Source organism: Helianthus annuus, chromosome 16 (genome assembly GCF_002127325.2).
Source record: "Helianthus annuus cultivar XRQ/B chromosome 16, HanXRQr2.0-SUNRISE, whole genome shotgun sequence".
Taxonomy (NCBI): Eukaryota; Viridiplantae; Streptophyta; class Magnoliopsida; order Asterales; family Asteraceae; genus Helianthus; species Helianthus annuus.
In genome coordinates, this window is record NC_035448.2 from 160,689,354 (window position 1) to 160,714,325 (window position 24,972).

At 34.0% G+C, this 24,972-nt stretch overlaps 3 protein-coding genes across 3 annotated transcripts; 1 reads left to right on the plus strand and 2 right to left on the minus strand.

Annotated features, from left to right (window-relative positions):
* Positions 1–4,795: 4,795 nt before the first annotated feature.
* On the plus strand, positions 4,796–5,792 carry LOC110917594. Its single transcript, XM_022162104.2, has 2 exons — positions 4,796–4,935; positions 5,018–5,792. The coding sequence occupies exons 1-2, from the start codon at positions 4,876–4,878 to the stop codon at positions 5,612–5,614; spliced, it is 657 nt and encodes a 218-aa protein (XP_022017796.1). The 5' UTR covers positions 4,796–4,875; the 3' UTR covers positions 5,615–5,792.
* Positions 5,793–7,296: 1,504 nt separating this feature from the next.
* LOC110916058 (peptidyl-prolyl cis-trans isomerase FKBP43) lies at positions 7,297–12,562 on the minus strand. Its single transcript, XM_022160807.2, has 10 exons — positions 12,406–12,562; positions 12,202–12,278; positions 10,243–10,475; positions 10,003–10,142; positions 9,100–9,484; positions 8,622–8,991; positions 8,469–8,553; positions 7,935–7,976; positions 7,733–7,781; positions 7,297–7,659 (listed from the first exon to the last, which is right to left on the minus strand). The coding sequence occupies exons 1-10, from the start codon at positions 12,416–12,418 to the stop codon at positions 7,578–7,580; spliced, it is 1,476 nt and encodes a 491-aa protein (XP_022016499.1). The 5' UTR covers positions 12,419–12,562; the 3' UTR covers positions 7,297–7,577.
* A 4,438-nt stretch (positions 12,563–17,000) lies between these two features.
* LOC110915909 (ATP-dependent DNA helicase 2 subunit KU80) lies at positions 17,001–24,048 on the minus strand. Its single transcript, XM_022160657.2, has 12 exons — positions 23,783–24,048; positions 22,387–22,479; positions 22,202–22,253; positions 21,936–22,067; positions 21,020–21,426; positions 20,222–20,508; positions 19,625–19,820; positions 19,331–19,537; positions 18,480–18,647; positions 18,095–18,394; positions 17,825–17,955; positions 17,001–17,251 (listed from the first exon to the last, which is right to left on the minus strand). Exons 1-12 carry the CDS (start codon positions 23,795–23,797, stop codon positions 17,194–17,196), a joined length of 2,046 nt encoding a protein of 681 aa, XP_022016349.1. The 5' UTR covers positions 23,798–24,048; the 3' UTR covers positions 17,001–17,193.
* Positions 24,049–24,972: the final 924 nt, after the last annotated feature.

The following is a 24,972-nucleotide window of genomic DNA, read 5'->3' on the forward strand; positions in this document are numbered from 1 at the left end:
CACTCATCACAAGAGTTGAAAAAACTACGCTTGTTAAATAAACAAAAGCATTACAATAATAATGATATTATTAATTTAATGGCCAATTGAACTTAAGTTGTTACATCAAAGTTGTCGAGTTACCTTTATTTAAAATTATAATGTTGATTACCAACAAAACTAATGACATGTAATACAATGTGAGTGAAACTATAAAACATAGCTATGAGGCTAGATTTTCCGAATATAAATATGTCAGTTGACTTTCAAAATTGTTTTTGATGAAAGTTGGTTGAATTACTTTTTTATATTCTTATATTTTAAGTAAATATTATTTATTTGCAAGTTGCAATTTAAAAGTAAAAGTAAAAAAAATGTAATTGATGTATAAGTTGCGTATTAAATTATGATGTGAAAGTTATGTAAGTTTTGAAAAAAATTGCTCTACATGGTTATTGTATTATTTTCGCCCTGATATACTCATCTACAGGGCGGAACCAATGCTATGTGAGCCGTAGCACGGGCTACGGCTAAAGTTCGTATGCGTAATGTATTTTTTATTTTTATTTTTTTGGTTTTATACAAAGATACCCTTCAAATAATACAAGGATACCCATAACTAACCCAAATTTATAAAATAAGGGAGCCAGATTGAAACAATAACCCAATTGATTAGATAAACCCAACTGATTGGATTACCCTAAAAAAACACAAAAATACGTATGACGGCATTCTTTCTGGTCGTCGCTTAGGTTCTGGAAGAAAATCAAACGTCGTCGCCGGTCATCCTTTACGCACTGGTCTCCTGTTTTGCTGCTGCGATAACACTAGTTCCGGCCGTTCCGCCCCTGCTTAAGTATTTGTTTTTTAAAGTAAAAGACGACGATATGATTAAACGATTTTAAGCTATGAAAAAAAAAAGACAAATTTATTAGGTATTTATTTTCCTTTATTTATTTATTGTCTTTTAATTTAATATTTTTATTTATTATTCGTTATTTTTAATATTGTTTGATTGCAAGGTAAAAAAAAAAGATTTTCGAGATACCTCTGATTTAATTGGCTAATTCCGCCACTGATCATCTAGAATTGAAGATTTATAATTAGCACAACTTAAACATGGAGATTGACATGGGGGTGATGCTAATATAAAAATTTTAATCATAGTCACTTTTAGAATTATATTGAGCTTAATAAAGCTGAAAGCATGATACAAACAAGAATTGTAATTACCATCATAATTGTCATTTGCGTGGAAGAATTTATAGAATAGATAATTAGATATAACATGAATATGTGTACTGTGTAGTTTTCTTTTATCTTCTATATTCTATGTAAAGTATAATTTCATAGTTTATTTACCCTTTAATTATTTAATGATCTATAATGTACGTCATATGATTCCTGAGACTGATTCGACTAGTGAACTAATAGAGTAACCATTTGATAATCAGGCCGTTTACAAAATATTGTTAAGAGAGATTAATGATTAGGCTTAGAGCTAATTAAAACCTCATACGCTTAATATGAATCTTTCTCGCTAAGAGCCTAGCTTGCTAGGCCTAATCACATAGTCATTTATGTGAGATTATGAATACAGATACGCTCTAGCAGGTTCAGAATAAGCCAAGAGTGCACCATTTCTTTCACTAGCAGGTTGTCTGAAATAGGTGCTCATTCTCCAAATTGTTTTTCATATATACCAGATTGTTAAAAGGATATACTCGCATAACAACCACATATATAAGTACCTAAAAAGTGTTATATCTACGTAGTTTATATAATAATGCATAGGACCACGTTAATCTACGCTAACTAGATTGTTAGAGCCTTAGAGGTGACTCACTCGATTCACGCCTTGGATCCGCCTAACAGTTTGTTCATGTTCTTCAGACCATGTAATGTGGCAAACTCGAACATTTACATGATAGCATAGTTGGTGTGTAAATAAATAATTTAATCATTTTATTAAAGGTATGACACCTTAGTCTTAACATCCGTACGTATATATAACCATTATACTAAAGTCAACTGTTTTGAGTATATATTTTAAATTTTAAATTACCAAATGATGTATGAAGATGAAAAGAGCGTATACAAATCATCTTCTTTTCTTGATTATATTAAAGCAACCACGATTTATTAGTTCAAGTTGATTAACACGTTGTAGAAAATAATTCAGATGCATTGAATTAAAACTTGATTGGATATGCTAATATATATTACCACTTAAATTATTATTTATAAATAAGTATTAATGTCTCGATCTTTCTAAGAAAACGTCGTGAGTTTGAGTTGCATACTGACCGTACATTATAAATATCTGTCCACAAAAATATATATATATATGTCCACAAGGACAAATGTGGACAAGCACAAAGAAGAATCAAAGTATAAAATAAAAGGAAAACAAATAACATATACATAAAGTTGATATAGATATATCAAGAAAAAAGATGTATTTCTTTTGGGTTGCTTGAAAATATAAAGAATTATCTTAAAAACTGGCATCGTATGGTATTACTTCAAACATATTTTTGAGCTTCTTCAATATCATTATCACCATATATATTTCATGCAAATTGGAGAACTCGTTAGTCGCTAGTTGGTCGGTGAGTTGGGGACTAGCGACTACTCGGTATTAATCAGATCGGGTTTTTTATATGTAATTTTTAGTTTTATGTATACATATACACATTTTTATACGTAAATATTTTAGTAGCTAGGTTTTAACTCTTACTCAACTCATTTTTTTAAGTATACAAGATTAATTGTTGATATTCACATGGTTTGGTTGGAAACTGGCCGGAATTTAGAAGTTTTGGCTGGAATATACAGGTGTTTTGCCAGAATCTAGCCGGAATCGCCGATTTTTGGCTGGCCGACTAGTCCCGACTAGCAATTAATGGACTGATTAACAAAAAGTTACTCAGTTACTGACCGACTACTAGGCCTATAAACGGACCGAACATGTTCGTGTTCGTTCATTTAACTTTAACCGAACACGAACATATAATCGAACACAATTTTTTGTCCGTGTTCATTCATTAAGAAATCTGGCATGTTCGTGTTCGTTTATGTTCGTTCGTTTAAAGCCTAAACGAACAGTTCACGAACACAAATGAACATAATCAAAAAAACATTTAACTGAACATATTTGAATAAACATAAACATAAACAAACATAAATTAACATGATTGAACAAACATAAACGAATACACCCCTTCCCTTTTGGGCCGGTTGTGGGCGAGGAGGGGATGACAGGGGAGCCGGCAACCGAAGCCCCGGTGAATGAATGTAACTGAACATATATAAACAAACACAATTTAACATTGTGAACACAAACAAACAAGTCTAATATATTACAGTTCATCCGAAAACACATCTAAATTAGGGTTCATAGATAATAAAATTAAGTAGTTTTTTAATATAAGTATTAAGTATGTGATCAGTTACGATCTAGGAAAAAAATTTAAAATTTCATCTTAAGTAAGTGATCAGTTACAATCTAAGAAAATTTTTAAAATTTCATTTTATATTACTAAAAACTCAATTACTAATTAGTTATATTTATATAAGTAATTAGAAAACTAATTATGTATTTACTAAAATTTAGACGAACATAAACGAACGTTCTCGGACATAAGCGAACGTTCACGAACATAAATGAACAAACACAAGTTGTGTTCATGTTCGTTCATTTAATTAAACGAACAATTTTTTTTGTTCGTGTTCGCTCGTTTATTAAATAAACGAACATAAACGAACTTTCCGCCGAACAGTTCATGAACGTTCGGTTCGTTTACAGGCCTACCGACTACCAATTAATCACCGACTAGTCACAATTTTTACAACATTAAATTTATGTAAAAATACGATTTAAGAGGTTACAAGTGATATTTGTGATAATTTTTTTATGTTACGGTTATTAAATTAAAATAATGAGTAATAAGTATTAATTTAATATAATAGAAAAAGAATTATTAAATATAATTATTTCTGTCAGTGTCAAATTTTACACATAATAAACATTAAATATAAACTTTAAAATCAGAGTTTGAGTTTTAGTAGGCAGATATTAGCTTCAAATACCCCAAAAGCATTAAATCATAAATACTATAACTTAAAATGCTAAACATTAAGTTAAACCGCAAAAGTTGGTTGCTTTGCTTGTCAAAAAAAAAAATAAATAAATAAACAAAATAAAATAATAAAGAAAAAAACAAACAAAAGAAAAAGTAAATGTTCTATTACCTTTTTCTACAAAAATTTAAAATACCTCCAAATCACCTAAGAATTCAGATATTATCTGGGGGTGAGAGTTGGCTATAAATTCTATTTTTCCTATAAAGTGTATAAAGTGATAAAACACACTCAAACCCACAAATAAAAAAATGAAGATTACTAAAACGTCATATTTGTGGGTTTTGTGTTATGTTTTGGATGATAAGGCTTTGATTATCGAGTGACTAACATTAGTGTGTTTTATATTCATGGTTCTACGATGGTGTGTTTGAAATTTTTATGAACTGGTAGGGTTTAGATATTAGGTTTTAGTGATCTTCACTCTGCTTTTTATGGATTTTAAATGTATTTTATGACTATAATTATAGTATTTTATCACTTTATACACTTTGTACTAAAATAGACTTTGTAAACTTCATGAGAACTTTTGAACAACCCCCACCACCTAAACATAAAATTGATAGATATATAGTTCACAAGATGATAAATTTGGTGGGACCATGTAAATTGTCAACTATAGCATCTAGGGAAGTTGAACACATCATAAACAACTACCAACATTTGTTTATTTTTACAAGTATAAAAACAAACAAACGACCACAGTACCTTGCACATATCAACCCCTTTCATGTCCCTAGTCATCAAGAGAAGATGAAGTTGGTTTGGTCACCGGAGACGGCTTCAAAAGCATACATAGACACTGTTAAAACCGTAAGTATTTATATACAGTACAAGTCTATAATACATATAACACATATGATAGTGTATTCATCCCTTTATTTATTTACCACAGTGCAAAAAGTTAAAGGAATCCGACCATGTAGAGCTAATATCCGCTATGGCGGGCGGGTGGAAACCAAGAATGATTGTCGAAGCATGGTCGAGTGGGAGCAATATCACCACAAGCATAGGGTTGGGTATCGCGGCACGCCACCTAGGTGCACGTTACGTTTGCATAGTGCAAAACAAACGTTCAAAACTAGAGTATGAGGCAGCTGCAAAGGATCATGGCTCGCCCATCCCCGAATTGATGGTGGGAGAAGCCAATGATGTTATGGCAAGACTACCCGAGGAGGTCGAGTTCATGGTGGTTGATGGGGGGCGTAAAGACTTGTACGAATTGTTTGGGCTAGCTAAACTGAGCCACCGTGGCGCGGTCTTCTTGTGCACAAATGGTAAGCCACGGTTCACGGTGGGGTTCCGGTGGAACTTGGTGATCAAAGACAATTATCGGCTTGTGAGATCTGCGATTATTCCGGTAGGACAAGGATTGTATATTGCATATGTAAAGAAGAACCGTGAATCGGAAAAGTCATCGTTTAGAAATAGTAGTCGATGGATTACAAGAATAGATCAAAAGACAGGTGAAGAACATGTCTTCCGAGGATGATTTAAGGTTTAAGATAGTGTAAAATTTTGCATGAATAATGTTATCTTGTATATAGTGAGTTGGGTAACACTTAAGTGATTATATGTTATTTGACAAGTTCTTTTGTAGTTTTTTTTTTTTTTTTTACTTTGAGATATTACATGTAGAAAAAGTATATCATACAAGAAGCCTTAACGTATGATGTGTGTACGTGATGATAAATCGCACGTTATGTTTAAAAAAAAAAAAATCGTATGTACTGTATATAGGGGAAATCACATGTTCAATAACAACAAATTCGCTGTTGATAATGATACCAAAATCGCATGGTTGATAGTTGAAATTGCATGTTGTTCAGTAAAACCCAAATCGCATGGTGTTTAGTAATAGTATAATACCAAAATCGTATGTTGATAATGTCTCGCGTATGTATCGTGGCCTCTTGTACATTAACCGAGCTCGTTACATATATATTGAACAAATTTTACATAGCACTACGCCACTACACGAACATTTATACACATTCTGAGTGGTGAATCTAGAAAATATTTACAGGGGGCAACGTTTCAAAAAAAATTAAGGGGCGGAGAAATAAAAAAAAAAGCGTCAAAAAGCAATTTTTACACTATCTACAAGTGTTTGAAGGGTAGCAGAGAAGCAGTTCTTAAACCAAGAATGCAAAGTCAATCTTGCAAAAAATAATGTAAACATAATTTTTCGTCAAAAATAATTTGAAGTTTTGTTTAATACATGGCAGTTAAAGTTTCTTTATTAATTAATTAGCTATATAATAAATTAACTTCTTGAATATTATAGAAGGTCAAGTTAACATATGTGACACTTTTTGAATAATATACGTAGCAGGCGGATGAACAATCTATGACCAACTTTTAGAGCTAATTATTCGTATTATTATTTTTTCTTAAACAATCTATGATCAACTTTTAGAACTATTTATTCGTATTATTATATTTTTAAAACATACATGAAACATAAGAGTTGACATTTGATACTTTAACACCAAGTTGTTTAGTTTTAAACAGATTATTAATACGATTGTACTTTTTGTACTACACATTAATTTTGTTCCGTCTTAATACTAATTACAAGTAATTTAACCACTTAACATGAGTTAACACTAATGATAAGTAATCGAACCACTTATAACATGAGTTAACACTAATGATAAGTTATTGAACCACTTAAAATAAACATTTACTAGTTATACCTATCGTCATGGTTGTAAAAAAACCTGACTAGCCTCCAATTAATAGCCGATTAATCACTAATCAGTAGCCGATTAATCACTAATCAGAGGTTCACCAATTAAACGCTAGGCGGTCAAAAGCATTCCTACTTACCAAACCTCAAAAATTCCCACTAATTACTTAAAAAATAGGTCAATGAGAAGTTAAAACATATCTACTTTAAAAAAACATGTAAAAATGTGTGTGTATAACTAAAAATAAAGTAAAGAATCTCAATCCGATCAATTCCGATTAATCCCTATTAATAGCTAGTAGGTACCTTACCGACCGAGTAGCGATTCTTGCAACATTGCCTATCGTGTTAAAGCATATTGACCTCAATTAAGTTTTTTAGTGACAATTTTTTACACCTCGATACCACCTAAACTTGCACTTGCCAGAATTTGAACCCGCACTTCTGACATCAATTAATTAAGCGGTGCACTCTACATCATGTCGAGAAATAACGTATACTGTAACAAAATTTCCCACCAAACCAACCTCAAGTTGGAGGCATGATGTTTCTCAACAAAAAGAGATTGCAATGATACATATATGTCAATACCGTATACCGTAACAAAATTTCCCATCAAACCAACCTCAACTTTTGGGCATGATGTTTCTCAACAAAAAGGGATTGCAATGATAGACCCAAAAACAACACAAAGAGCAAAACTTTCCGAGTCCATATGAATCACAGCCTTAACCATTGGTTCTTCAACTTCAAGAATGGCGTATCAATGGATGCTAGTCATTTCTACATCATACACCAGCCATGAATTTGGGGGTACATTCTCACCATCTCCTTTATACCCCAAACTGCACCACCAACAATTGTATCTATGTAAGAACATAGCTCGCTATTTAAATGACAGTTTAATTAGTTGCATACCTCATTGATGGCGGGATAGTAAGTCTTCTTTTATCACCGACCCGCATACCTGAAAATGTATGTATACATCAGGTAATATGAAAATGTTATCATTTAAATAGGCCCTTTTCTAATTCGGGTCCACAAGATTTTTTTTTTCAACACGTATACGTTCATAAGAAAGAAGCACAAACATCAAGTCAAACAAGTGATTGACTATTACCTTCTAGACCAACGTTCAACCCCTCTATAACGTCTTTGTCACCTGAATAATCAACGTAACATATACGTAAATACGTACAATCAGAGAAATAGATAGATATATATATATATAGGACAAAGATCCGTTAGGCACCACCCTTTATTGCGAGAACCGTGAGAACCAATGCGAACACAACCAAAAATGCCTAAAAATAGCTAAAAAACACACAAAAAAATTTTTTTTTTAATATTTTTATATAAAAATCGCTACTTTTAGTAGCCAAAAAAAAATTAAAAAAAAAAACTTTTTTTTGGCTACTAAAAGTAGCGATTTTAACATAAAAAATATTAAAATAAAATTAGATTTTTATTTTGATTTTTTTAGGTTTTTTGGGGGTTTAGTTTTTAGCATTTTAGCTTTGGGGGGGGGGGGGGGGGGGGGAGTTAGGTTTTTTTAGCTATTTTAGGTTGTGTTCACATTGGTTCTCGCAATAAAGGTGGTTCTTGCATGAACCTTACCCTATATATATATATATGACATAGAATGATCATTCACCTAGCCGAAACTTATGGGGAGTATCGCCATTTGAACTTACGACGTGTCCATTATCTTTTAATTTTACAACATACTGAACCTTAACCTGGAGCAAAAAGATAACGAATTATTCCGTTAAAATGAAAATAAAATCAATAATTCACAAAAATTTACCTTTCTTCCAGCAGCAGCCACTTTTCCTTTAGAGTTGCCTGTCACAAGGTCTTCAATTACAAGTCCATTAGATAATGTCTTTTTGTTGCATGATTCGGGTTCCGTTGGAGACTGTTTAGTATTTTCTTTTTCAACATCAGCGTTTGTGTTTCCATCAATCTCTTGTGTTTTACTCGCTTTTCTCCTTTTCTTTTTAACTTTTTTCTCGTCTGACTGGTTTCCATTAGCTTCATGTTGATCATCATTTTGTTTATTTCCTGCAAGCAGATTGTTGTCTGTACCGTCAACATTTACTTCACTACGTCCTTTTCTTTTCTTCTTTTTCGACTTCTTTTCAGAGTCCACGTCAGCAGAAGTCAACAGCTCGCCCCTGCGTAATCAAGTTTGAACTTGTGAAATTTTGAAATAAAATATTATTATATTAAGACCATAACTTAAACATGAAAGTTGTAATAAAACTTATTCTAACAAAACTTACATTTCATTAGGTTTTTGATCATCTTTAGTAGCCAACACATCAGTAGCCTTTTCCTCTTTAACGGACTCTTGCTTTTTCTTATTTCTTTTTGATTTTCTTACTGGTGTTACTTCAGCATCTGACTTCAACTTATCATCGTTACTTTTTGTCTTCTTGTCCACCTCAGCAAGCGTTTCTTTGTTGACTTGGTCACCCGACGCTTTTGACTTATTGTTCTTGCATTTGGATGAAATTGGATGATCATCTTCATCATTACTCTCGGGTACACTCATTTCATCGTCGGATTCTATCGACTGATACCTCTTTTTGAGTCTTTTAAGACGACCATTCCCATTTCTGTTCTTTGTAATATCCCCCTCATCATCATCGTTATCATCATCGTCATCTGATTATTGAAAATGAAAATGATTAATGGGTCTACAAAAGATTACGAGTATAATGTCATTCTCGTCCCTGAGGTTTGGCGACTTTCGTCCAAAGGTTTGTTTTTCCGCGTCTGGATCCAAAAGGTTTGAAATCATGCCATTTTCATCCAACTCGTTAACTCCATCCATTTTCCTCCGCTAAATGAAGGGCCTTTCCGTCTTTTTAGAATTTTTTTATTAAATAAAAACATTATAAGAAATAAAGATCCACCTCTATTGATTTTCTCCCCACCCAAACCCTTTAATCATCACAAAAAAAATGTCTAAAAAGACAAGAGTACCCCTGACTTAACGTTAAAATCGAATAGAGTTAACGAGTTGGATGAAGATGGCAAGATTTCAAACCTTTTGGATCCAGGTGCGGAAAAACAAACCTTTGGACGAAAGTCGCATAAGTAGCCAAACCTCAGGGACGAAATTGACATTTTACTCAAAGATTATAATCCTTCTTTTTTGAAGCATAACACAGTTGGATTACCTTTGTTACTTGAAACAGGAGAAGGTGTAAGAGGTTCAGGTTCATCATCGTTAATAAAGCTATCTTCGTATTCATCCTCATCACTACAACGATTTGATTCATGTGTATCGGAATTTGCAATATCCTCTCCAAATGATTCTCTTTGTCATCATAGTGAAGGAAAAACTAAACCGTAAATGTATGAAAAACATAGAGAATTTCTAATAAAGCAAAACAGTCCATTTAACAAGATAAGGATACGAATCATCTTGCATATTTGAATGTCGGTTGTGACCAACATAGTAACCAGTGAGGTACACGCCACGTGGACCGATAACAGAAAACATTACATCTTCAGCTTCATCAAATTCCAAATCTAATTGCAATGATTCCGTCTTATTAGGCAGAAGTGCACATAAAAGAACGGGGCGTTTATCCCCTACGTTGCATTGCACCAAACTCTTCAGTGTTGCATTTCCAACAGCCAATGTTGCCTAAAAGATACAGGAAAAAAAAAATCAAAATGCAAAAAAAAAGATCTTAAATAAACGATCAAAATGTATAAATTGACATTCCACCATGTTTTGACATGATCAACCCTCTTTTTTTCATTTTTAAGATAATTATTTAATGTATATCACAACTAAGCTCTCCGTTTTCCTTTATGTTCTACAGATATATTTTATGGCAACACAAACCAAAGGATGTCATAATATGTTTAATCCATATATAATACAATTCTCCTAACCCATCCTTGATCAACGGAAATCATGAACTCCACCAAAATGCAACATACCTTCACCTTGTTTATCGTACGAAACATACTTCCATTTTAATCATTAATGTAACATACTTTATAATCATGCAATTGTATGTATTAAGTAATTAGTAATTACTTTATATAAGGTGGTAATTTGGTTTTACAAACAACTGCATGAAAATATATAGGCCTCGCCCGGAGCTTAGGCGCAAGGCGCAAAAAAAAGCGAGGGTTTTTTTAAGAAAAGCGCATATAGAGGAAAAAAATTAAAATATATTATGCTTTGAAAATTAAAATTATTAATAATAGTTTATATAAATACAACTTAGTTTTGATATATTTAAAGCCTAATTGGTCGCAAAAATCGCAGTAGCAAAGAAAAAGCCCAACAAATATAAACAGAAGTCAAAAGAAAGCCCATAAATAATAAAACCCTTAGGTTATCGGTAAAAATGAAAAGATAGCGCCGCAAGGGAAAGATGCAGAGTAAAACGTGAAGAAAAAACTATCAGATGGTGATTCTAGCAGCGTTCAGGTTTGTCTTCTTCTTGTTTATCGCCTGACATCCATAAAACCTCGCCTCTACCTCGCTTGCGCCTAGCTCTAGGCGAGCGCCTGAACAGGGTTTTACAAAAAAGACGCAGTTTTGCGCCTCGGTCACCACCAGGCGCTTCAGCCTCGTTGCGCCGCGCCTCTGCGCCTAGGGCGCTTTTGACAACATAGATAATAAGTGTAATATTCAAATCAGTGCAAATTCTAGCAAACAGCAAACCCAAGTCCAATAGCTCTTGATCAGTTGATCCATAGCCTAAACAATCACTCATGGATATTATTTTATAAAAACAAACTCTGTTGTCAACGCTCACACCCAGGTGCGCGTGCGCCCGGCTAGACCCGCTTTTCAGGCCCAACGCAGCCTTCTCACTTCACTTCAAAAGCCCCACTTTCAAGCCCTCAAGCGCATTTTTCAGGCCAAGTACCGACGAAATTCCAGCCAAAAATCAGTCTGAAACAATATGCCAAAACCCCTAAACTAGCCCTAAAGAAGCCTAAAACATGTCCAAACCCCCTAAAATTGCATTCTTATACTATACATCTCGCCACCAAGCCCTCTCTTTTTAAGCGCCTTGCCCTGAGGCCCAAGATTTGCATCTTCGACAACTATGATTATTAACATGAGATCTTTGTAACAAACAACCCCACGATTTCCCTTTCTTTACCGAAACAATTCAGTCTAAATAACCCTAGGCTCTCTGTTTACTTGCCACAAAAATCAGTATATGAATCATGTACAATAACAATATCCATAAACAACCTAACATGAATCAATTATTGGTCATATCCATCATATATTTTTGTTCCACCTAAATTACACAAAAAAAACTTATCATTTCGTTATCCAATAAACATTAACCATACACATACCACAAGCTTAAGTGAAATATATATAAAACATTTACCTGAGAAATTCGTAGGCGTCCGCTACCACCGTTTTTGGATGAATGCGTGTACGGTTTTCCAGGTTTCACTTCGATTCCTAATGTATCGTGATTAAAACCGTTAATTTTTCGTTTTGTAAAAATGAATCGATGGTTAGAGTTTGAAATAAGATACGATAAACGATATGAAATTACGAATTATCAAGAAAGTGATTCAAAACTCACCCCAGAAAGCCATTATAATTGGATTTTTAGCGATTGGATTGCTAGGGTTTAAGGAGACCCTGTGTTTCTGTTTGGGTGGGTGTTTAAACCCTGGCCTGGTTAGGGTTTATATGTTGTTTGAAAAAAATCTCACATGAATTTATGTTAGGGTTTATATGTTGTTTGAAAAAAAATCTCACATGAATTTATGTGTTTTATTTTCCATTTATTTTAATTTTTTTTATTTTTTATTTCTTTTTTTGTGTATTTATGTGATATCCAGAAAATATATTCCGGAGATACGGACACCAAGATGAAAATAAGGTCATCCAAACTCATAACCCCCATAACCCCACAACCGTGTTAAACAGGTTGTGTTCAGTGGCGGACCCAGAAATTTTTTCATTGGGGTGCAAAATATTTTTAAAAATTTTAGGCCCCTAGATATATAAGTAAAAAAATCGATTCGTATCGGATCGGGTCATGTAAAACAAATGAACATCAAACTAAATTTATATAATCATCAAAAACATGTCAAACCTTATTACAAAAATAATTAAAACGTCGACGCCTTACGGATTTTCATTTTTTGAAATCTATCCAAAACAACATCTAAAGCTAATTTCTTAAGCAATTCTTTCTCTATATAACATAAGTTCATCGCTCCATAACATAATGTTTCAATTTTAATTTTAATTTTCAACTATTCAAGCCCTAGAAATCATAAGGTAAGTTGTAATCACCCTAAAAATATATAAACAACATAATCACCCTAAAAATCATCTAAACAACCATAAAAACGTTAAAACATACAAAATTTCAAACCTATTTAACAACTTTATTACCCTTTTTTCTCCTATAATATCAACCAAAATCATCAAAATAACAAAGAAACTTACCCGTGTTCGGATTCCGGTTACATTTGGTGTCAAACGACGGTGGTATGGTGGCTGATTACGGTGGTCGCCGGCTGCTGGACTGTTGTCGCTAGGTGATGTTGTTCGTTGGCAGTGTAGGGACGCAAGAGAGAGAGAGAGCCGGAGAGAAATTTTAAAGGTTTTGGGCTTTAATTATTTTATTATAGTTTGAAATATTGTTGGGTTTGGTTAATGGGCTAATACTTAGTGGGCTAGATAGTTAGGAATTATAAGTGGGTAAAAGTATGGGTATTTGGGTTTAGTTAGTTAGGTATTAAAAGTTATATAATTTAGGTAGTATTTTCTTTTAAAATAAGAGCTTACTAAAAAAAATTTAAAATATAAATTGATAACACTTTTTACCTAAGGGGTGTGGACGAAAAATTTCAAGGGTGCGGTCGAAAAATTCCAAGGGGTGCGGACGAAAAATTCCAAGGGGTGCGGTCGAAAAATTCCAAGGGGCGCGGACAAAAAATTCCAAGAGGGCGGACGGAATTTTCGACGGAACTTAGCACTAATTTTTTTTCCCCGGGGGTGCGCCCGCCCACCTTAGAGTAGGCTTGGGTCCGCCCTTGGTTGTGTTTGTGGGTTATCGGGTTTAACCCGAACCCGAAAATTTTACACGAATCTGAAACCGAACTGAACCCGAAATCATATCAAACATATGAACTGGAACACGACCTGAAAATTTGTGGGATAACCCGAACATGACCCCTTCAACCCGAATTTTTTTTTCTGGAATTAATATATTAAAATTAAAATTTACTTAAAAAACACAAATGTATATAATACAATTAAATTTAAATTATAAAATGTTATGTTAATTTCTCTTTTTAAGTTATAATTTTGACATAAAATACACACGTCGTTTAATTTATGACATAAACATATTGTAGAAAAAATATAATACAATAAAAATGCGTTAAACCGGTCAACCCGTCTACCCGACCGAGTTGACCCGAACCCGAGCCGTTAACCTAAATGGGTTCACGGGTTCAATCTGAAACTGACCCGAACTCGTTTAGACAAAACCTAAACTCACGAATTACGTGTTAGGTTCGTGTCAGATTTTCGGGTCGTGTCAAAAATTCAAGCCCCCTGTAACCCCCTTTAGAGGGGGTTATACGACAAATGGCAAAAAAAAAAAAGGAAATGTGGTAGGTTAAGGGGGTTAAATTAACATGGGTGTGTAGTGGATGGAGTCTCACAATCCCCTCTTACCAATCATTACTCAATTATTATTATTTTTTTAATCTTTAACATGTTATGAAATTCCGAGGAACGTAATAGTTGACCGTTTAAGATTCTCTCATCTATTGTTGCTTGCGTCCCTACAATGACATCTTCCGGAATATAGTTTTGACATATTTTATTTCCTCGTCTTCTATAATCATATTATGCAATATGATACAAGCATACATCACCATTCTAATTTTTTCTTTATCCCACATACGACAAGGATTTTTAATAGAATGTCATCGTTTTTTAAGAGCCCCAAAAACACATCTCAATCTCTTTCCGCAAAGTCTCTTGCAGTTTCTTATAATATTGTCCTTCTTAGCCACGTTTCTTTTACAAAGCCTACCAATGATACTCAACCGTTGAAGGTAAAAAAAAATATCAAATGGGCTTTTTTTGCTACTTACAGTTAAGCAGTCCCCTCGGGTCAGTTTGGATTTAATGCAGACTAGTATTTAGTACCCCGCGCGTTGCGGCGGGGCAAACCAAATTAAGCAACGTAAGCTTACAGGGCAAACTAAGTTAAGCAACATAAGCTTACGCAACGGAAGCTTGATTCATATCTCGTTACGGTATTGACTTGAGTAAAATATGAATGTATTTATTTGTATAGTCAATTTTAGTCATCTTTTAAATTATATCAATTATTAACATATTAAAGTTATCGGGAAGTTGATTATGTTCCAACAAAATGTAAGATTTAGGGGAGGCCATATTTTGTATATCAGATAGACAAACCCAAAGGCCAAAGTACACCTTTCCAACGTGTTTTGTTAAATCTAAATTCTAGTATTCAAGTCTAATCCCTTTTATGGCTTCAAGCATATTCACATTTCTAAATACAAATCGAAATCAAAACAATCTTTTTCTTGTTCAAAACCAACTGATTCAACTAAGAACTAAAGGACAAAGGACAAAGTCTTTCTTATTCTATGTTTTACCATATAAATTTCTGAAAATAATTTTACCAACCTTCAACAGTCAACACCCAAATATTTTTAAGTTACACCACCTTTGAGATGAATGTAGGCTTATCTACATCGAGTTATCCCAGCCAAGGAAAAGTAGACAACGTTAAATGTCCAAATTGGAGTAAGAGTGTAAATATGCACTATTTAATTATATTATATAGTGAGCTGAATTACTACCATTATAGCAATATGAAAAAACAAATGCTGTATATTTAACCCACTCCATCAAGTCAATTTCGGTACATAAACACAAAACAAAACTCTTTGGTTTGCAAGCGTGTCTGTTTGTGTGTGTTTGCAAGACATAAGAAGCAAACTAAATCCAAGAGTGTAGTGATGCGTAACAAAAGATAAAGGATACATACATAAAATTAAAATGAACCTCTACAACTGGTTGGGAACACGGGAAGAACATTGGGGTAGCTTTTCCTATGGTCAAAGTCCAACCTTCTTTCTTTCTTAGCAGATTTAAGGGGGTTTTAAACCCATGTATAAAATTCCCAGAAATCCTTAAACACAAAACCTATCATCATCATCATCATCAACACACGCAGATTGCGGCTATGGAGGCTCAGATGAGGTCAACCTCAATACCTCATCATCATAACCTTTTATCACCTAGATCCAGACTCACAGTCGGATTGTCACTAACATCGAGTCAAACAAAAAGGTTCAAAGCAAGAAACAAAAAATAACATAAGGGCATCGCCCATTGTAGGTCTGCCGCCGCCGGCAACGGCAGATCAAAACCCCCTTTCTCTGTTTATCTCTCTCCCTCTCTCCATTACCCTCTTTAGAAAATTCAAAGTGGAAAGAATACAGAAAGCCTTTGATGTTTAGAGATAGAAAGAAGATATTCTGTTGTTTTAAAGTGAGAAATAAAAGAGTGTGACCCTGTTACCTTGATAAAGATGATAGAAAGAGATGACATTAAAAAGAGACATGTGTAAAGGAAAACCACGTGTATGCTCGCTCACAAAAGAAAATAGCAGACACATTGTACAATGTAGACGAAGATCATTTGTGTAGAAGTCAAGATAAAGGAGGGGTCATTTAAAGAAAATGCACCGACTTTTCCTTTTAAGATAGTTATATATATATATAAATTTCTCGGTTTTGGACCGAAACCGCCTATTGTATAGCTAACAGATCAATCTGCTCACTCACTGGCATAGGTAAAACCTTTTGGTCCTAGTTTTCAGTTTTTAGAGAGTTTGGGACTCAAATTTGTAATTACAAATCATGCTAAACTAAAATAACTTCATTCAAGTTATATACATTAAAAACATTAATTGAAAACTCGACTAAGCAAAACATCGCTTGTAATTTTAGAATTAGAAGATAAGATAACATGATATTGGTTACTGTTAGATAACAATAATATATTTTTTTAACAGTATATTTTAAAGATATACTTAATAACAGAAGTACGTGTGGACTGGAGGATAGAAAATTTTGAATACATTAGTTATAGTGGTAGTTTTGAAAATTTGGAAACCGAATTCGAATTTAAAAAAGATTTGAATTTCGGGTTTTTCAAGTCAGATTCAAATATTAAACACGCTTACGGTTTTAACATCCATTATAATTACAAAACACACAAATTTTCATGAACATTTGCTACTTAATTCCATTGCCAAAGTGTGTGCATCTTCAAGATCACAAACCTCGTTACACCCTACTTATGAACTTGGCTCTGCTTTCACAAACAAGCTTCTAGCATCTTTTTCCTCAATTTCACTGATCAAATCAACACAACACACGCCATATAAGTAAAGCATTTAATATTATTACTCCAAGAATAACAACCAGAATGCAGAATGAAAATGGATTCAGGAAGATTTTAACAACTAGGGGTGGTCTACTTGAGACCAGCTCACTAAAAGCTCAAACCGAGCCGAGTTTCAACGAGCTTGAGCCTAAAAATAAGCCCGTTTAATAAACAACCCCAATCTCGAGCTTCATATATCGAGCTAGCTCGGCTGGACTAGCAAGCCTTTTATTTATATAAAAATAACAATGTTTATTTATTATAACATTTATATATAAAAATATAACATATGATAGTACACAATAAAAATAAATCTACATTTAACTAGAATAAAAACAACTAAATTATACATAATGTTAATTAAACACACACATATAAGATGATTAAATTATTAATAAATAATAAACAAGCCGAACTCGAGCTTTGTTAAGCTAAACGAGACACGCTCAAGCTCTGTTAAGCTTAACAAGCCGAGTTCGAGCTTGGCTCAGCTCGTTTACACCCCTAGACAAACGAGACAATTAAACAAACACGATTATTACCTGTCTTCGGCCTCTGTTTTGGTGATAAACGTGACATCTTTCGAGGCAAGAAACTCACAGAAACTTGACAGGTTTGTCTCCTGACAGAATCTACAAACATGGCTCAGAAAGTTGTTGAATTGCTTCGGTTCCTATACAAGATACACAAAAGTCAAACTTCGGTCAACTGTCACAAATTATTAACACAAGTAAAGGGTAACATTGTCTTTTACTTCAATTCAAATCTTGGTCAGCTGTCAAAAGTTATGTGTGCTAAAAAAGAATGCTTACTTGTTCAATGACACAAGCCTTTCTAAGAGCAATTAAACACTCTAAAGCCTTTGGATAATTATCCCCTTCAAAGGAATTCTCCACCAGATCAAATATTTTATTTTTCATAGCGAATATCGCTTTACTAACCCATTCCGGGCTATCTCTGCGAGATATCATAGCTTCAAAATCCGATACTGTAGTCAAATCTCCCAATGTCTCGACTTTGACTTCAGATGTAGAGGCTATTAAATCAGTTGACTGGTTTTCATACGATCCGGAACTTTTGTCCTTCAATAACCGCCTGGTCGATTTCTTCAACTGAAAGTGAAATTCTAAATGTTATATTGTATCATCATATTTCTAAAAGAAGTAAAGGTATAACTGTGGGTCCCATTTATTTGACCTTAGGATTCTCTTTTAGTTCAAAATGTCTTCGAAAATCATCAATCACGAGCTTCGTTTTAGATATTACTTCAGGATCAGGTTCTGTTATTCTTTTGAGAGATTCATCGAGTGGCGGTACAGCTGTATCTGGATGCTTTGATTTCAGTTCAAGATGATGGTAAAATCGCTGAATAAATATCAGTGAAAGGTCAGCCAAACAGCAAGTTATATTATATGTACCATAAATATGCTATTTTGTCACATCAACCAACTTTAGCCCCTCAACTTTGGTAACGACATGTTTAGCCCGTTAACTAAAATAATTTAGCCTTTAACTTTAATAATAAACAACTTTAGCCTCTCAACTTTAATAATGACATGTTTGGCCCCCTAATTACATCAAACAACTTTAGCCTCTCAACTTTAATAATAAACAACTTTAGCTCCTCAACTTTAATAATGACATGCTTAGCCCCTCAATTTTAATGACATGTTTAGTCCCTTAACTTAAACAACTTTATCCCCTCAACTTTAATAATAAACAACTTTACCCCCCCCCCCTCAACTTTAATAATGAACAACTTTAGTCCCTCAACTTTAATAATAAACAACTTTATCCCCTCAACTTTAATAATGACATGTTTAGCCCCTTAACTAAAACATCAAACAACTTTAACTCTCACGATTTGCTTATTTTTATCTACATTTCGAACCCGCACCCACTAGTTTGTACAAAAATGACCATTTTCAACTAAATTAATCTTGACCCGTAACGTAACGTCGTAACCCGCCTATCCTGTTACCTCGAGCAGCAAAAACCGTTTGCTTTTCAATTTTGCAAAACTAGAGAAATAACTAACAACCAGATACCTCCAAAACAGGGTTTGGGGTGAATTCAGGCCTTAAAGATTCCTCCGTGCCAGCTGGCGCTAGATCCAGCATCATAACCAACTTATCAGCAGCTTCTTGCTGTTCTGCACTCGGCTGCAGTGATGCCGGAAGGCTGCTAAAAGATGGAAACTGAAACTCTCGAACATCTTCAGCAAAAGGAAGTACATTGAAGTAGAACGAATCTGCCTGCCATTTAACAGCAATGTCAAAAACGACAATTGATTAATGGTCAAAGACACAAGTCAAACACTAAAAGTGAAACCAATGACTCACGATATTATTATTGTCAGATACGTTTGGAGTTAAGACTCCTATAACAACATTTGATTGTCCTTGTCTCCAAACACACCGCAAAATAGCAACTTTGTTCATTTCCTTCATCGCTCTTACTAATGCAGAAACCGCAAGAATCGCCTTTTTGTTGCCCGGATCAGCGATAAAGATGTTGACGTCTTTCATGTAGTAGTGTCTTTGAATAAAGAAGTCAAAAGTCAACTTACATTATGTACACATGAAGTGGCAATTTCAACCCATTTTCTTACAAATGGGTCGATTCGGATATGTGTTTATCTCTAATGGGTCAAATACGTAAAAATCAAAGAAATTATCAAAACAGAGACACATGTCGAAACTCACCACAGGTGTATTTTTAACGCATAAAACCCCTAAACCGTTTTATTAAAATAATTAGATTATTGTTGAGAAAACATAATGCTTGTGATCATATTCGACACTTGTTATTAATATAAAAAAATCAGATAAAAAGTATTTCAAGTCAACCCAGTTTGACTCTTTACCTAACCTGCCCGACCCGCACATTTTGCAACCTCTATATGTTTGTAGCTATTACATTCAGTCAGTAAAACATACCGCATAATATTTGAAGCATTTGTGAACCCTAAAAGTTTCACGCTTTTTTCCGGTCTGAATTTCACGGCATCAAGTTCTGCAGACGAGATAGGAATCACTTGCGGTCCATATCTATATCCCTTTATCCTTTGTTCTGGAGGCACAACTTTACTAGGATCTTGAACAATTTTGTACTCGTAATCTAATTTAATTTCATGAGTGGCAAATTTATCAGTTGAAGGTGCGTTATCAGAATACTTTTTAAGAGTCGGGAATCTCTCTTCAGATGTTTTCTTGTAGACCCAAACCTAATCATTAGCAAGAGTAAGAAGAAAAACAATAACAAAAGATTGTTCAGAGTAAAATGCCATTCGTCCTTGAGGTTTGGCCAGTTTTGCGACTATCGTCCATAGGTTTGTTTTTTCGCATCTGTATCCAAAAGGTTTTGGATATTGCCATTTTCACCCGGCTCGTTAACTCCATCCATTTTTTCCCCATTAAGTCAGGGGTATTTTCGTCTTTTTTGTTAAGTTAAAGGGAATTTCAGTCTTTTTCACGTTATGTACTTCAAAATCAAAGCCAAAAAAACAGGGTTTGATTGGAATTAGTAGGGGAGACACGAATATACCCCTGTCTAAACGGAGATAAATGGATGGAGTTAATGAGCTGGATGAAAATGGCAAGATTTCAAACCTTTTGGATTCTGATGCGAACAAACCTTTGGACGAAAGTCGCAAAACTAGCCAAACCTCAGGGACGAAATTGGCATTTTACTCTAATATTTATTCAAACTACTTTATAGTAAATAGAATCAATCACCTTTATCTTAAATGCCGAGCTTATTTCAAGATCACCCCTGTATATGGTTACAGGAGTTACATTACGGGTCCTTAATGCACCCAACAATGAAGTTGAACTTTCAACATGCACAGCTTTTGCTTTTGTTTTCTTTGAAAATATACTCAGCAGCATGTCGTTTTTCTCGATGACGTTATTCTCATGTGGGTCCCGTTTCTGGTTTCCTCTATAAATGATACAGTCAATTTTCATGCCGTGTACCGCCATCTGCTCGGCGAGGGTAAGGACTTGATCTTCTTTTGTACCTTCGTATGGATCTTTGATGGGGTACATTGCATTAGTAACGAGACAGATACGTTTTTTACCCTTGATTGTTTCTTGAAACTTCTTGATTAGCAAATCCATCCCCACAACAATTGCATCCATAACTATTGTTTAAGTCAAGGTACAAACCAATAATGGCAATGTAGACGTTAATAGTAGGGACCGGATATCACATTATCACGTAATAAAGTAACACACACACAATATATGTATATATTTAGGGTTAGAGTAAAATGAAAACTCCTATGAGTTGTGAGAACTTAGAGAACTTGGAAAAACGAAGGCTTTTTCCAAAAAAAAAAAAAAAAAAAAAAAACTTAAAAAAAATCAACTTTTTCAAAAAAAATGTTTTTGTTGATTTACACCACCGTAAAAAAAAAAAAAAAAAAAAAAGCCCTCACATTGGGTGTAAATGCTAATGTCAGCAGCTTTGTACACTGCTGTAAAAAGGCTGAAAACACCGCTTCGATTTTTTTGTTTTTTTTACAGTTGTGTTTGTAACATTTTCATCTACGAGTGTGCAAAAAATAATGGCAAAACTCGCACAGGAAGTCGGAGATTTCTAAGTTCTCACAACTCGGGGGGTTTTCGCACACACACACACACAGGATACAATCTCCAGGAACAGTTCCTCGAGGAAGTTGTTGTACCACATCAACAAGATCTCCATCCACAACTTTGATCGGCTGCAAAACTGTTACGTGTTCATATCCACCTACTTCTGCTGTCAAATCATTTTTGGTATCTGTATATATATAAAAAGCACCTTAGATAACGCTAAGAAAAAAAATCAATATAACAGACACCCTTTCGGTCACTCTTCATGTAGCAGACATGATTGGTGAGAACATTAATTATGAGAATATTAACTGATATTACCTTTGGTTCCAAATACAACAACTCCTACTTCATCGTACTTGCTGTAAACCAGCTGAAAAGATACAAATTAAACGATTAAAACAAGTTAACTGAAGAAAAACTTGTAGGCTCAACTCTTCTAACATAAATAACACAAATCAGAACAAGAAAATTAAAAATTATTAAAAAAATAATAATAAATGTACCTTCTTCTGTATCAGCAAAGAGCAAACTTTCTGAATCTCCGGCAAGACACTGTGCATTGATGGACTGACATCAATCAATAAAACCAATCCTTCCTGTATTTGTTCCAAAAAACGGTTAAAAGTATAAGCAAACTAACGTCCTTTCTGAATTACATTTTTGTTGAAAAAAGGTAATTAACACAATTAAATTTTACTTGAAATAAAATCATTAGCATTTCTTAAAATTTTACTCTAGTGAACTACATTGGGTCCCCAATAATGTTTTTTTTTCATGATGTCAGGTGCCTGTAAGACGGTCTGACATCAAACAATAAAAGTATAAAGTCATTAAATTGGAGAGCATAATAGAACCATTTGATGGGAGAGACTAAACCGAAACTCACAAATCTATACCTAATAAATAACTAACTGGTTGTTTTGGGCGCAACCAGTCGCACATTGGGCCTGGGGCGGTCTGGTGTGGGCCGGTTAGCGTGTCCGGTCATACACGTTTTGCACCAAATAACTAACTGGTTGTGCGACGTGTCACAATTATGTGGGCCCAAGATTCTTTTTCCCGATTCTCTTATTTCACCCCTTCGTATTCTATTTCTTAGTTTATAAAAAAAGTACTTGTGCGTAATTTCAATCATATCTTATCTCAAAATATGGTTTTATTATTTTCTATATCTTACGGTTACGGATGTTTGGATGTGCGTTTTGTGACTAACTATTAAACAATCTGGTTATGATTAACTGACGATTTAAGCGTGAAATAATTATTTTAATGCCAGTAACACCAAAACTGATTACCAAATGGTAAAACAAACTTACCTTTTTAGCAAATCGCATGTTAGATTATCGGATTATTACAACTTCAAAACTGCAAAAGAGCACATCCAAACACCCCTAATTCTAATTTTTTTTTGCCCTAAACAAACAGTTACTGAACTTCACATACAAATATGAAACACACTAAGCTGTCACTCGGACATCGATGAACTCGACACAAAGGTTTGGCAACATAAGTATCCATTCTTTGCCCTAGCAACATTCAATTAGTAATTTAATACAAAAATATGTTGTGCAACAGGCAGCTTCAAATACTTTAGCATAAACTAGAATTATGAAAACCTAAAAAGGGTGGAAGTATAAACAAATTCAGTTGATTGCTGCTGCTGCTGCCACTAGACTAGACTAACAACAAGCAAACACATAATACTGCCCTAAACAACAACTAAACTAATAGGTAAGGAAATGAGTTATACTACTAGGTGTAGTTGGGATGTATATATTTTGATCGAAACCTAAGAAAGTTGATATGAAAGAAGCTAGCAATAACCGATTGTAGAAAGGGGATATATATTGCAGACATTATACAAACAGAAAGAAAGTTAGGAGAGGAGTTGAAGTTGACCTTGTTTCGTGCCATTTTCGTTGGAGAAGACGAAGGTCTGAATCGTATGTGACAAGCTTTTCCTCCTTTGCTTCCCGCCCCCAATTTTAACCACGCCTTCGTCAAAACTAAAAATAAATAAATAAATGAGTTAAATGGCTTTGCAAATATTGCAGATTTGGTCCTAAAGGGTGTTTGAGTTAGACTATCCGTATCAGTGAAAGGTTATCCTTTCTACAAACAGCCTAATCAGCATGCCACATCAGCTTTTCTCTTATTTTTCCCACAAACACTTTTTACCCACAACAATAACATATATATCCTCCCCACAAACAACCTTATTATAATTATTTTATTAACTTTAAACTAAATATAAAAAAAAAGACCCACCATTCCCCATTCTTCCTCAAGAATCCTTAAGAATGAACACCCTCCATGTCATCTTCTACAACACCCACTAATCCATCCCTCTCACAAATGCCCTCCACATAGGCCAAGAATCACCTACAAACATCCTTGATGTGGATAGTCTTAGCTTATTTAAGTTGAAAAGGACTTTTTGTCTGAAGAACTTATTAACTTATGACTTTTAAAAAAAGAGTTTGTAAAAAAGTGTTTGGGTTAGCTTATGAGTCAATAAGTCAATAAGTAGTTTTTTTAAAAGGTGTTTGGTTTAACTTATTCATGTAAAATGACCAAAAAAAACATCCTTTAAAACGTGTTTGGTTTAGCTTATTTAATTATCACAATAACAAAGTTTCGTAACACACTTCCACATTTCAGGCTTCGTAATCACTTGCCGCGAGTTAACCCAATGATCAACATTGCATTTCAAAAACCAACCATCAAATTATCAAATGTATGCATAAATCATTAATACCCTCTGATTTACAAGTGTATTGTCCTGGAGTATAGGAATCAAAGTTTATCCCAATCTTCTCCACCTTGTGCTTCAAATTCAAAGCATTATTTTCATAGAAATCAAGTGTCTCTGTCTCTTCTTCAACATTTGTTTGAACAAAAATTAATCCAGTTAAGCAAAACAGAAACGAAGTAGGAAAATTTAGGATTAAACAAGAGTAAGTAACAAAACCTGAAGATTTTAGGAGAAATCGACGACGCAAACAACGAACGGAGATTGATATGCGGATGCGGTTGAAAACGGTCGCAAATTGATGTTTGAATCCAACAGAAAAACCCTCGAGAATGTC